Raw genomic sequence first — 13,366 nt, 5'->3', positions numbered from 1 at the left:
ATGTTGACCAAATTAAGCACGCGTGCTGGTAATCCTCATCAGAAATATCATGATCAGTTAGGGAACTATAAAAGCATTCTTTTGGGGGTAGACTTTTTTCGTCATACCGCTTCCACGAGTTCATATATTCGTATGGATAAATGCCTTTACGAGTGAGTAACTGAAATTCATCTTCATCGGGGAAATGATTTTGTAAGTTTTTAAACATTTCCGGTTTTAATGTCTCTGACAATTTACTTAAGCTTGTTCCCAAAAACTTAAATGAATCCACGAATCGAAGTTGAAAAAACTGATTATTCGTAACTGGTACAAATTTGGTAAATGAGATGTAGTTTTCTTTTGTTTTAGGTATTATTTTAATATTACCAGGAACCTCACCTAACGCTTTTATAAAAAGATGACAATCATAACCAGCTAAGTTATGAAAAAAAATGGGGACGAATGAAGGGCGTTTATACTGTAAATTACAAAACGGATGCGCAGCTCCGCGGTAACGACCAGTAACGTGGCAATGGTCACGGACTTTGTCCGAAAAAATAAAATTTTCACAAATATGACAACGTGTGGCATTATCAAAATCAGACTTATCCGCCGTAGAAAATATCATAGGGACTGGTGTACTAAGTATATCAAATATTTTTTGTACGTCTTTAAGAATCGAATCTACAAACTGCTTATCACAACCAGGTCCTCGATATGATACGTACCGATTGTAACTAGGGTCATCACGACAAACAATATAATAACCAAAAGCTATAGGTAAATGTTGGTGCAATGTAGTCGTATTTTTGCTAGAAGAACAGTTAGCTTCAGTATTGGTTTGTAGCATCGACTCAAAATCTGCGTAAATACAAAAAGGCATGTTTTGTTTTCGAGCATAGTTTTTAAATTTAATTACTGAGCCCTTATTTGGGAGGACAGTTACAACGCCTCCACATAAATGGTTTTCAACTTCTTTAGAAGTACTGAAAAATATCAAGCACAAATCACAGAAGTACAATTTGCTGTGATGAGATGTAACTTGGCTTCTAAACAGTCTAGAAGGTTCTTTGATCAAACAATAATGAGAAGTGTTATTATTTTCTAGATACAACAAATGTATAATTTTCTCGTTGCATGTTTTATTAATGTCTGATTTATACAACGGCCCAACAATAGTTTTACTTTTTTTTAAACCATAAATTATGAACTTAATATTAGGATTATTTTTTTCAAAAATTTTAATGTCATGGAAAGTTACAGGAAAAAACATTCCATTTATATTAAATAATTCACGAAAATTAGGATATGATGAAATTCTTTCAGGGTGATTTTTAGCTGGATATAAGGCTGCTGTCACACTCCATAGAAAGCAATGCTGATCTTTATTCATAATATTTAAACACGCCTTTTTAGCCTGAATTGATTTGGGTAAACTGATAAAACTCGAACCGCTAAGTGGTTGATATTTATTGATATTAATCTCAATGTATAAATTATTTAAAAATGTCCACCCACTGTCACGATCCTCAAATTCCTCTATACTAGTTTTTAAATAACTAACTGTTTCCAAATATATTTTTTCAAAATCATAATTACTATGTAATATTTTATTCTTGGTTCCAAAAGATTTTATTTCTTGTGAATTATTGTTGAACTTCAAAAACGTCCCAAATAGTTCGAAATTAACCTTAACACATGAATGTTTAATAAGGTTTTCATCTAAAAGAGATTTTAACTTGTTACGAATTTCGAAAAAAAATATATCTACTGAAGCTAACTGAAGTTGATCAAGAGGTAATATCTTATAAGTTACAATACGATTACGAAATGCAGAGCTGACGATTTCTACACCATCACTGTATTCTATTGTCTTACTACTTTTTCTATGTGAATTACTTCGCAAATGACCTACCCATGATTTACTATGTACAGATACGTTACACGTCGTACAGAAAGGCATTTTTTTATATTAAAAAAGGCAATGCTATCAAAACAATAATACAGTAACCGATATTAATGTAAAAAAAAATAAAAAGGTTATAAATCTATTCTAGTATAATAAAAAGAAAATTAATATCTACTATAAATTGATTAACTGTAAACCTACTTAGTAAATTTTATTTTTTGTCACTGTAATGGACGGGCTCTGACTCCTCAAACTCGGTAAAAGCTTGTCCTAAGAAGCCTTGCAGTGCCTCCCAAGACGATGATGACTCGTCGCACTGGAGCTTCACACTTACCAGCGCCGTCTTGTATCGCACATTAGCAGCGTGAGACACGTAGTCCGATTTTTTGTAGATCTTGAGGTCCACAAAATATTCGCCACCGGTCTTCGCAGTCCGACGAGACGTTCCCGTAGAAACTCGGCTGGAGAAGCTTGATATTATTTCCCCGCCACGAGATTTGGGTTCACTGCAACTAGCTTCCTCAGCCCGCAAGATATTGAATAAGTCCGGTCTCCTTGTTCTGTAAAAATACAAAATTAACATATCATTAAAATACAATAATCGAGAAAAAATATTAGTAAAAAAACAAACAAAATAGGAATAAGTGTATTGCACATTCACTTTTGACTGTAAACAATTAGGTGCCTAGTTTTATCAGACTTCAACAGGATACTGAACTAAGTTTTGATAAATAATAAAAAGTAGGAAATCATTGTATGCAAACTGAATTATGGTGGTTGGGACTGTGTTGACTATTACAGACACTTTGTAAGTAATTAAAAACCAGCAGAATCAGAAATAGAATTTCAGCAAACGTAAAGTATATAATAATCGAACTTACCGTGTAGTTATAACTTCGTGCGGCGAGGAGTATTTTCGCTTTCGTTGAGCACTTTTGTCTGATGAGGTGCGGGTCAACTCCAGCGGAGGCGATGAGTCGCGTTGCTTTTCGGGGCCGGCCTTGCGTTTGCTGCTTGACGCCTTTGACTTCTTTTTCGGTGCTACCGACACCACAGATGGGGCCTCAAACTCTGAATCGGACCTATTAAAGAAGAAATATAAATTATTTTCCCATCTTGATGAATTAATCACAAAAAAGAATAATAATATTAATTCTATACTCACTGACATTTTATATTCTTTTATTTCTCGTTGAAATTGAAGACTGGTGCGAAGCCACTTGAAAAATTGTGACTTGTTCCAACGTGCATCGCCTTTTATGTTGGAAAAAGGTCTTTGTCATCAAAAATGTGTAAAAGTTATCAAGCGCGAGTTGATACGTATGTGCGTATGTTTGTCCGTTTTAATGTTATATAATTTTGCTTGATTTTAAATAACAATTACTTAATAATAATTAATCCGTTTTTCGTTTAATTAATGTTTAGTAAAGTTTTTTATTTATTGTTATTTATTCTACATAATATAGTTTGTTCTACATTTTTAGGAAATATACTAATATTAATTATATATTATAAGCAATTCTTAGTTGTTTACTAACGTTATATGGAATGTAAATTTTCTGAAATAAATGGTTTGATTTGATTTGACTGATCATGCATCCAAATTTTCAAAATCTAGATAAGTATCTTTATACATCTGTGCATTTTTTTAAGCATGTTAAATGTTGCATACTTTTATAGCGAATTTAATCTTGAACCAATACCTAATTCCCAAGAAGAGATTAAATTAAATAAATTATTTTGTTTAAACAAGCAAGTAAATCCGAATATTTAATGTGTTTATGTGAATTGTGATAATATGGTAATTATGAAATATAAACGCTTCATAAACGTTATTTAAACTAATGATGCCTTAAGTACAACTTTCGACCTTATTATTGATCAATGTAGCTGAATATGGAATAAAATTGAATAAAGACGAATCTACGTGGCGCGCTCGCTGCGGCGTTTCATTGAAATGCTTTGTAATTGTATCTCTGCCGCTGTCCATAGTAGGGAGGCGAGCAAGCTAATTTTGTAGTTACTCGAGTGACATGGGGACCTAGTAGATTTCGTAGATTAAGTAATGAGGAGAAAAAAATATTATGACAGTGGGGCAATGACAAAATGCAGCTATTTAGAAGTTAAAAAAGTAATTATATATAAAAATTGTCTTAAAAGGGAATTTATTATTCAATTTAAGGAAACAAACATGTAATCGTCAAGCAGGATTAAAAAAATAAATCAAGAAGGCTTTGTTTTTTAAATATGGACTTTAATTTTTGAAAATTTCAAATCTTTATATCTTTCCCTTTACTTTAAGTGCTTTAAATAAAAGCTTATTTGGGGTCTACACAACGTTCTCTATTTTAATCTGACAATTTGATACTTAAAAATATTTTTTTAACGCCCCACTCAGATAAGCTGATTTCTATACCACGTTAACTAGAGACATGTGGGAAGCATACACAAGCTTAATATAATTAGCTTAATTAAATAAGCTGACGCGCTCGAGCAACTGCAGAAATCCTCTCTTCGGCTCCCCTACCGTAAAACGAGTGTTGGTTTTACAGTATGTATGTGTAATATTATATTCTTGTTTGACAGCTTGCACTTTTTTCCAGATCAGGGATGTGAACTAGAAGCGAGAACTCGATTAAAGAGATAATTTAAGAGGCGATCAGTTTTTACCCTATAAATCCAATAAATTATAAATGAATATTGTGGGTAATAAACATGATTATTTTACCTCCAATCAAATTATGAAAATTATCATCCTTTAAATTCATTTACGCATATATAATATGCGTAACGACATCAATGTGACAATTATTTGTTTCAAAAATTATTTACAAGCACGGTCTATCAATGTTTATAATTCCTTATTTTACTTAGTTATGAATTTGACGCATGGTTTAATTTTTATTGGATAAATCTTATCGAATTTATTCATGTCTTACTGATTATTTGTATAACTATTAATTTGAATTATCGCAACACCATGTTGGGATGGATAACTTCACGTTTCAACACAGGAACATCGTGTGTGCATGTATTTGCGTGCGACTAATAGAGTTACCAACTTTTTTCTATCATATATAATACTTATTTATCATATTATATAGTTATCAACTTAAAAAATATAGTAGATGACAAAAAAAGAAAAAATAAAATAATCACGTGGCACGCACACAATACAATACAACGTTTTTGGAATAAGATTCATTTTAGCTTGACTGCGTTCTGCTTTACGCAAAATATAGTAGTTTCGCCTACTATTTTTTTAGAAATATAGTATTTGATCACTTAAAATAGTAGGATACTATAATATTATATAGTAGGTTTGACAACCCTAGCGACTCAGTCGTTCTGCAGTTCCTATGATTTCCCGTCTTGGCTGATGGCTCATTCATTTGCAACGCAGTGCGCAGAGGTATCATCGTGGTTTCAGCTCAGTACATCAAAAGTGTATGGGAAGATAAAGGAATAGTTAAAAGTAAGTGTAGTAGTTATTGTATTCATTATAGATTTAATTCATTACACAATTATTTAAGTTTATAGTTCGAAATAGTTTATTGAACATTTACAATGAGTTCAACACTGATGAAAACTATACAAACTATTATTATTACATATGACCGGCTTCGGGCTGCGAGAGACTTGTACGTGTTGCACATAGCACGGCGCGAACGCGATTGTCGTGACGCGATCACCGACGCGCGCGCTTCCAGTTTAAACATGCGCGCGCAGATAATACTCATACTCGGAGCGTGTTATTGGTCGTCGATCGCGACCCGAGCGTCTCAGCGGTATGATTGGCCCCGGTGATGCGGTGCGAGGGGTGGCGCGAGGCGCCTGCTTAGTGCTTCGCGCTATAGCCTCCCCCTCCAAGTCACAAGCACGACCCGTCTGTGACTTGGCTGGACGACCACGGCGGCGCTGATGTACAACGACAGTGGATGGACCAACATACGGTGTGAGGGCGCTGGCATGGTACTTGCCTCGTACAACTCCGTTCGCATCCTCAACAATGAATGACGTGGGACTCACTAATTGAGCGACACGATAGGGACCTTCCCGTTTTGGGGCAAATTTACTGGTAAACCCCTTGGCTGCATTGCTCATCAAATGGGCATCCACGAGGACCAGGTCCCCTTCTGCAAACGAAGGACTCTCTCGTCTCTTACTATCACCACTGGCCTTTCGAAGATCTTGTTGCTCTTCAACCCGGTGCTTAACATCAAGCAAAATTCGCGCAAACTCCTTCAGGTAAGGCGTAATCTGGGGAACGAAATTTTGTTGGGACACAATATCTCGTAGGTCCGTGTGGACTGTTATAGGGGAGCGCATCTCCCTAGCAAAGGTAAGATATGCAGCAGTCTGACCCGTTCCTTGATTATAGGCACTATTGAGTGCAAAACGAACCTTCGGTAGTACAGTGGGCCACTGGCGATGTTCTGGTCCCACCAGAATACCAAGTAACTGCTTCAGCTCTCGATTCTTACGTTCCGCCGGGTTTGCTTCCGGATGATACACAGGAATTAGGGCCTGTTGGACTCCAAGCACAAACATAGCCTTTTGCATTACTGCCGAGACAAACTGACTACCATTATCCGAGATAACTCGACGAGGTAAACCATAACGCAGGAAGACTTCTTCTATCAAAACCTTTGCACACGACTCAGCTGTAGCATCACACAGTGCAAATAGTTCAATCCACCGACTCGCCGTATCTTCAATGAGAAAAACCCACTTTTCTCCGCCTTCGGCTTCAGGAAGGGGTCCGAAAAGATCCATCGCAAGCACTTCGAATCGCTGCTGGAGCACGGGTGTCTGAAGCAGACCAGCAGGTTTTAAATTCGTCGCTTTGTACTTTTGGCACAAGTCACAGGATTTAAGGTATTGAGCTACATAAGTCCTCATATTTCTAAAATAATATTTTTCTTTAATTTTTCGCAACGTACGCTCCAAGCCTAAGTGTCCAGCAGTGGGCGCATCATGGAGTTCTTTCATGATCTCTGCCTTTAACGACTCTGGGACTACCAGTTGTGGTTCCTCGGACACTCCGTCCGGATCACATCGATACAGGACTCCTCGTTCAATATAATAGCCCCGGTCAGTCCAGCGTACAGCTGCTGCAGGGTCATCCGAATTTTCAAAATCTTCTATAACTTTGCTCACCTCAGAATCATTCAATTGAGCTTTTCGAATGTCTTCTGGACTACATTGAGGCAAATCGACGACTACGGGACAAATACCACAAGATCCCGTAATAGCTTCTTCAGCTAAATTGGTCACTGGACGACTGAGAGTGTCGGCGACCAGATTAACTCTACCAGGTGTATAATTGATTTGGAGATCAAACGATTGAATTTTCATCGCCCAACGGGCCAATCTACCACTGGGTGTCTTTAATGACAAAAGCCATCTTAATGGTTGGTGGTCGGTAGCCACATGAACTTGGGCTCCTTCGAGGTACCCTCGGAATTTATCCAAAGCCCAAACGACCGCCAAGGCTTCTCGCTCGGTGGTATGATAATTTCGTTCAGCCGCAGTGAGCAGCCGGCTGGCATACTCAATTGGTCTCTCTTCATGATGAGAGGGGCCTTGCAATAATACTGCTCCTAGAGCATAGGCACTGGCGTCTGTCCGCAAAACAAACGGCTCATCAAAACTTGCTTGTCGAAGAATGGGACTGTTTGAAAGGCGCACCTTCAGTTCATCAAAGGCTCTTTGCTGGTCCTCGCCCCACATCCAACGTCGATCTTTCTTGGTAAGTTCCGTCAACGGACGAGCTAGATCAGAAAACTGGGGTATGAACTTCCGAAACCAGGAGCAGGTTTGTAAAAACGTTTTTAACTCTTTCAGGTTCGTAGGAGGCTTCATATTCATCACAGCTACCACCTTCGTAGGATCCGGCTCGATTCCTTTTGAAGAAACGACGTGTCCCAGGTAAGTAACCTCATTTCTAGCAAAATAACACTTTTTTCTGTTTGCTTTCAGGTTGAACAGGCGAAGGCGCTCGAAGACCTGCTGAAGATCCTTCAGGTGCTGCTCCAGATTTGGTGATATAACGAGGATATCATCCAAGTATGCCAGGACGCAGACGGCCTTGAGACCAGACCTCACCCGGTCTATTAACCGCTGGAACGTCGCCGGTGCATTTTTTAAGCCGAACGGCATGCGGCGAAACTGGAACGTTCCAAAGGGCGTTGTGAACGCCGTCTTATGTCGATCTTCCGGGGCGACACTAATTTGCCAATACCCAGCTTTTAAGTCGATCGTTGACATGACGCAGTCTGCTTTTGTGTTCTGCAGTAATTCGTCGATAACCGGAAGTGGATACTTATCAGTCCGTGTGACGCTATTAAGCTTTCTGTAGTCTACACAGAACCGGGTTTCGCCATTTTTCTTCGGTATTAAAACCACAGGAGAGGCCCACTCCGACTCAGCGTCTTCGATGATGTCATCTTCCAGCATCTTATCTATTTCTTCACGAATAATGTCTTTCTTAGCGGGAGAAACGCGATACGGCGGACTAGCAATTGGCGCCGCATCTCCCGTATCTATACGATGTACGGCAAAATCACTCGGTCCTCCCCCTGGAGTAAAAATATCCTCGTGGATATTCAGAAGGTCCGACAGACGTTCCCTTTCGTCCAGACAAAGATGGGATCCCTCGTCATCGCGAAGACCCACAGACGAACAGGTAAGGGGCCGTAAAGGCTTGGTTTCAAAAATAATCGACTCCGGCGACCTATCGTGTCTCACATACCATACACCACGATCGAAGTCTAGTACCATACCAATGTCCTCTATAAAATTCATACCTAACAGGCTCTCGGTTGCATCCGGCAACATAATAAAATCGACCGCTCGCGCTACGCCTCGCACCGTTACATTAACATGCGCTATTTCAACATTTTGCGCAGAGGTCCGACCGTCCGCATATTTTAATTCAGTAAATACATTTTGGAACTGACAACCATGCTTAAATAAGTGGGCTCTTAGACTAACACTTCCTACGGAATGTTTAGCTCCAGTGTCTACTATTAAATTACCGAATTCACCACAGATTTGTACACGCAACACCGGACGCACACGCGAATCAATATTAGCGCAACTCGCGGAAACCGATTGAAATGTACTCTTAGATGGCACGGGCGGCGCGCTCGATTTTTTCTCCTTACACGTTGGACAGTTCGAGCGTATAACTCCGGGTGTCCCACACCCGAAACACGTGACCGCAGGGGAACGCGAAGCTCCTTCAACTGGACCATCTCTAGTCTTTGCCTGCTTGGCAATTCGCTGACAATCCTCCTTGAGGTGGCCGTACTGTTTACAGTACTTGCATTGAGGCCGAAACTTCCTCGTAGTAATAATAGGCTCCGCCTGAGCCGTCGCCGAAGTATACGGCGCTGGTTTCGTATCCATATTGACACGCGGCCTACTCTCGTCTATAATATCTTCCCCCCGCCGTGCTTGAGCCAATAACTCGGCGAAACTAGTAAAGTTAGCACGCGGGACTTTCTCTCTAATTCGACGGTGCATCAATCCATAGGCCATATCCAGCTGTACCGTTTCCGTCAGTGTAAACTGCGGGAGCTGGGCGAAAAGTGCTCGAACGTGACAAATAAACAAATCTGTAGACTCGTCTACACGTTGCTCTCGTTCAAAAATTTTCCTATACAGTTTGTGAGGAGGCAAGCGAGGTCCAAAAGTTTGCTTTAGAGCCTCTAAAGCAGCTTGCCACGACAACGTAGTGTCCTTGACTCCTTGCCACCAAGTAGCGGCCAATCCCGTCAGCAACATTGACAACCCACGTAGGGCATTGTGGTCGTCAATACGGAGACACTCTTTATAAGTTTCCACTGCATCGATAAACGCCTCAACGTTACTGTTATTCTCTCCGTTAAAACGAGCCGTGCACTTGGCGAAATTGCCAGTAGAAATTGGTAATGTACTTACAGGCTCGCCGCGACTCAACCTGTCTATGAGTAATAGAAGTTGATCCGTTGTCATGGTGACCGGGGCCGCAGCCGCACCACCAGCTGGCTGCGGGTCCTCCGCGGGCACCTGGGCGGCGTCAGCGCCGGCAGCGCATGGAGACGTGTCCGCCGAAACCGGCGGCGGCGTCGGCGTCCCGTCCACGGACGATTCGAGGACAGCCGACGAACTCGCTTGTTTCGCATGGGCTGATCTGGTGTTCATCTTGATAAGTCACCACGTACGCGGAACAGAACCGAAATAAAGTCTTATAGTCCAGGCTTCCACACAGCACCGAGGCTTACGTAACTTGTGGACGCCCCCTTACGTATTCGGTATTCTATAAGTCACTAATTCCACTATTATTACTATATCCGTTCGCGGAACAAAGTAACACAGCCCACCTACTGTTTAGCTCGCGGAAAGTATAGAACGAAATGTTTTAGACTATTATTATTATTAGCGCGCGAAAACAAAACTAACACAGCAGTCGACACACGCGCGGCTGCTTAGTTCGCGGAATAGGTACTAGAACAAAGATATTCTAGAAAAGTCTATTAACATTTAACACTCGTATTGTCATTAATACAGTTCGCGAAAACAAAACTAACACAGTTGTTGAGAACTTGAGATGCACACTGTTTAGTTCGCGGAGAATACCGGTGACAAAACTTAGGTATTCTAGAAGAGTCTATGTACATACACTGTACACACGTACTTATTGTTATTACAGAACGCGGAACAAAACTACACCGTTGCGGAGATGCACACTGTTTAGTTCGCGGAGAATACCGGTGACAAAACTTAGGTATTCTAGAAGAGTCTATGTACATACACTGTACACACGTACTTATTGTTATTACAGAACGCGGAACAAAACTACACCGTTGCGGAGATGCACACTGTTTAGTTCGCGGAGAATACCCGAAACAGTCTTAGGTCTTCCAGAAAGTCATTATTTCACACGTAGTGTTAACAGTTCGCGGAACAAAACTAAACAGAAAACTATATAGGCCACACCTACTGTTTAGTTCGCGGAGAAAAAACCGTTACACTATTAGGTCTTTTCGGAAACCTAGGTCTTAAAACTTTTCGGCCAAACGTTGGGCTGCCACTTATAGTTCGAAATAGTTTATTGAACATTTACAATGAGTTCAACACTGATGAAAACTATACAAACTATTATTATTACATATGACCGGCTTCGGGCTGCGAGAGACTTGTACGTGTTGCACATAGCACGGCGCGAACGCGATTGTCGTGACGCGATCACCGACGCGCGCGCTTCCAGTTTAAACATGCGCGCGCAGATAATACTCATACTCGGAGCGTGTTATTGGTCGTCGATCGCGACCCGAGCGTCTCAGCGGTATGATTGGCCCCGGTGATGCGGTGCGAGGGGTGGCGCGAGGCGCCTGCTTAGTGCTTCGCGCTATAAGTTTTGATTTAAATTGATAATATTTTAGTTTTTGAAATAGATTCATTATTAATAAATAATATTAATAATGTATCAATGTAATAACATTGATACATTTTAAAATTAAATAATTACCAATATATTTATTCGTTACCCATCAAATATTTAAATCTAATGTGGTAGTCTTATTGAATAGTATTTTCCTATATTAGCTTCATGATTTTATTGCATTAACTTTTTTACAGAGTAGGTATGGCAGGGATGAGTTATAAATTTAATTGAATAATGTAATATGATATAAATATCTTACCTTATTCATAAAACACTATTATACTTTTACGTGTGTTGTTTGATGGAAAAAAAAATATGTATTTATTTTTTTCATTTTTTCAGATGCTTGAAAATTAGAGAAGTTCATCAAAAATCACAGCGGAACGCAGAAAAAGGATTAGACCAGGCATTATTTAATTGTAAGTAAATTTGAATCTAAATGTATCTAGTTTATTGAATGAGGTTTATGTAGTAGATACCATATTAGAGGTAATTATTTAATCAGAATAATAATTAATAACCGATAGTTATTTTAATAATAACAAATTTAAATATAAAAATTCATAATATATTTCCTGTAAAACTGTTATTGCATAATATAACGTTAAAATTTTCGAGATTATTTGAATGCCAATAAGTCAAAGAAACATAATTAATCCATAATTTTTAGATGAAACATTACTCAAACATCCTTAATCGTCGTCGTAGTTTTAAAGTACTCGTGACTCTAAATGGTGATTTTATGTAAGTGTGGATGTACATAACATTCGGTTTTCTTTTTCCAGATCGGATGATCAATGACGAAGAATTCTACATGACACAAACGAAGACATTATTTTGTTTATTTGTATAAATGCATAAAAAACTGGTGTTTAATTATTGATAAGATCCTAAATTCCTATCCCCTGAAATGTAAGCTTAAACATACTAAACATCATAGTGTGTTAGTATATTTAAGCCGAGGTATGTTTTTTGGTAAAAAAGTAGGTGATCTTACCATGGGCCGTAACCGATCACGAGTTAGGAGTATGATCGGTACGTGATCTTACCCACGGTAAATGGCACACTGACACACCGAAGTTAGCGAGGGCGTGAGCGAACAGAGGTGTATGTCATGAGCATGTCAATTCATTTACCATCAGTTGATGCATAAACGTAAGTGGCACACTGACACACCAAAGTGAGCGAGGGCGCGAGCGGACAGAGGTGCATGTCGTGAGCATGTCATTTCATTTACCATCAGTTGATGCATAAACGAACAGGAGTTATTGGGCATTCTGTCCCACCTTCACCAAAGTGAGCGAGCGCGCGAGCGAACGGAGGTGGGACAGAATGCCCAATAACTCCCTACTAAGGACGTAGCGGAAACATGGCGGAAAGACTCAAAAGTCAAAACAGATTCTTTTATTGATATTGCATATTATTGTCTTTAAAAGTTGTTATTTTGACTCATATAACAGCCTGTTAAATATTTAACGGACCTCTATAGCAGGAATTAAATTTAACACCGTGTTAGGTGATTTAACATGACATTAGGGCATGGTGGAACGCTCGATAGCTCTAACAGGCCATTATCTGATTTAACAAGCCATTATTTATTTAACATTGCGTGATGAAACTGGGTCTAAGCCTTAAGGCAAACTTTCAACTTGTTAATTTATTAAAATAAGAAGCAGGTATAATATAAAAACTGCCATCTATGGAAGGGTGAGGAAACTAACATGCGGGGTTGATGCTGTCATTCAATATTCATCGATCGAAAAGCGACATCTGTTAGGCGCGTTACATAATTATGTCAGTCAATTCCTATAAGAATTTCTAATAAGAAAAACTTTGTTGCTTCTAATCGGGTTAAGAAGTAAAACAGAATTTCCAATTAGAATAAAAAATTTCGATTTGAAACTCCAAATTCGGCATTCGGATGTGTTTTTTTGGAGTTTGAGGCAAACATTAATTTTATTATTAATCAAGATCACTAAAAATATGAAACTAGTTTGATATTTTTATAATATTGGGAAAACTATATTAAATGCCATCTACATGTT

The 13,366-nt window shown here is 39.1% G+C and overlaps 2 protein-coding genes and 1 long non-coding RNA gene across 3 annotated transcripts; 1 reads left to right on the top strand and 2 right to left on the bottom strand.

Annotated features, from left to right (window-relative positions):
* Positions 1 to 2,026: 2,026 nt before the first annotated feature.
* LOC121729151 lies at positions 2,027 to 3,167 on the bottom strand. Its single transcript, XM_042117560.1, has 3 exons — positions 3,058 to 3,167; positions 2,770 to 2,970; positions 2,027 to 2,448 (listed from the first exon to the last, which is right to left on the bottom strand). Coding segments are annotated over exons 1-3 (552 nt in total). The 5' UTR covers positions 3,060 to 3,167; the 3' UTR covers positions 2,027 to 2,099.
* Positions 3,168 to 5,046: 1,879 nt separating this feature from the next.
* On the top strand, positions 5,047 to 12,633 carry LOC121729153. Its single transcript, XR_006035920.1, has 4 exons — positions 5,047 to 5,363; positions 11,664 to 11,740; positions 12,107 to 12,412; positions 12,619 to 12,633. It is a non-coding gene; the product is annotated as an uncharacterized LOC121729153 (long non-coding RNA).
* LOC121729152 lies at positions 5,442 to 10,198 on the bottom strand. Its single transcript, XM_042117561.1, has 2 exons — positions 8,393 to 10,198; positions 5,442 to 7,786 (listed from the first exon to the last, which is right to left on the bottom strand). The coding sequence occupies exons 1-2, from the start codon at positions 10,076 to 10,078 to the stop codon at positions 5,600 to 5,602; spliced, it is 3,873 nt and encodes a 1,290-aa protein (XP_041973495.1). The 5' UTR covers positions 10,079 to 10,198; the 3' UTR covers positions 5,442 to 5,599.
* Positions 12,634 to 13,366: the final 733 nt, after the last annotated feature.

This window comes from Aricia agestis, chromosome 7, assembly GCF_905147365.1.
Source record: "Aricia agestis chromosome 7, ilAriAges1.1, whole genome shotgun sequence".
Lineage (NCBI taxonomy): Eukaryota > Metazoa > Arthropoda > Insecta > Lepidoptera > Lycaenidae > Aricia > Aricia agestis.
Note: the sequence above shows the minus strand (reverse complement) of the source record. Positions and strands in the feature narration are given on the sequence as shown.

Bases quoted from the DNA above. Each gene is read 5' to 3' on its own strand.
- LOC121729151 (XM_042117560.1), bottom strand. The intron at 2,449-2,769 runs GTAAGTTCGATT...GTATTTTTACAG, and splicing joins CACGAAGTTATAACTACACG to AACAAGGAGACCGGACTTAT.
- LOC121729152 (XM_042117561.1), bottom strand. From the start codon at position 10,078: ATGAACACCAGATCAGCCCATGCGAAACAAGCGAGTTCGTCGGCTGTC. The intron at 7,787-8,392 runs GTTTCTCCCGCT...AAAGGAATCGAG, and splicing joins TTGCTAGTCCGCCGTATCGC to CCGGATCCTACGAAGGTGGT.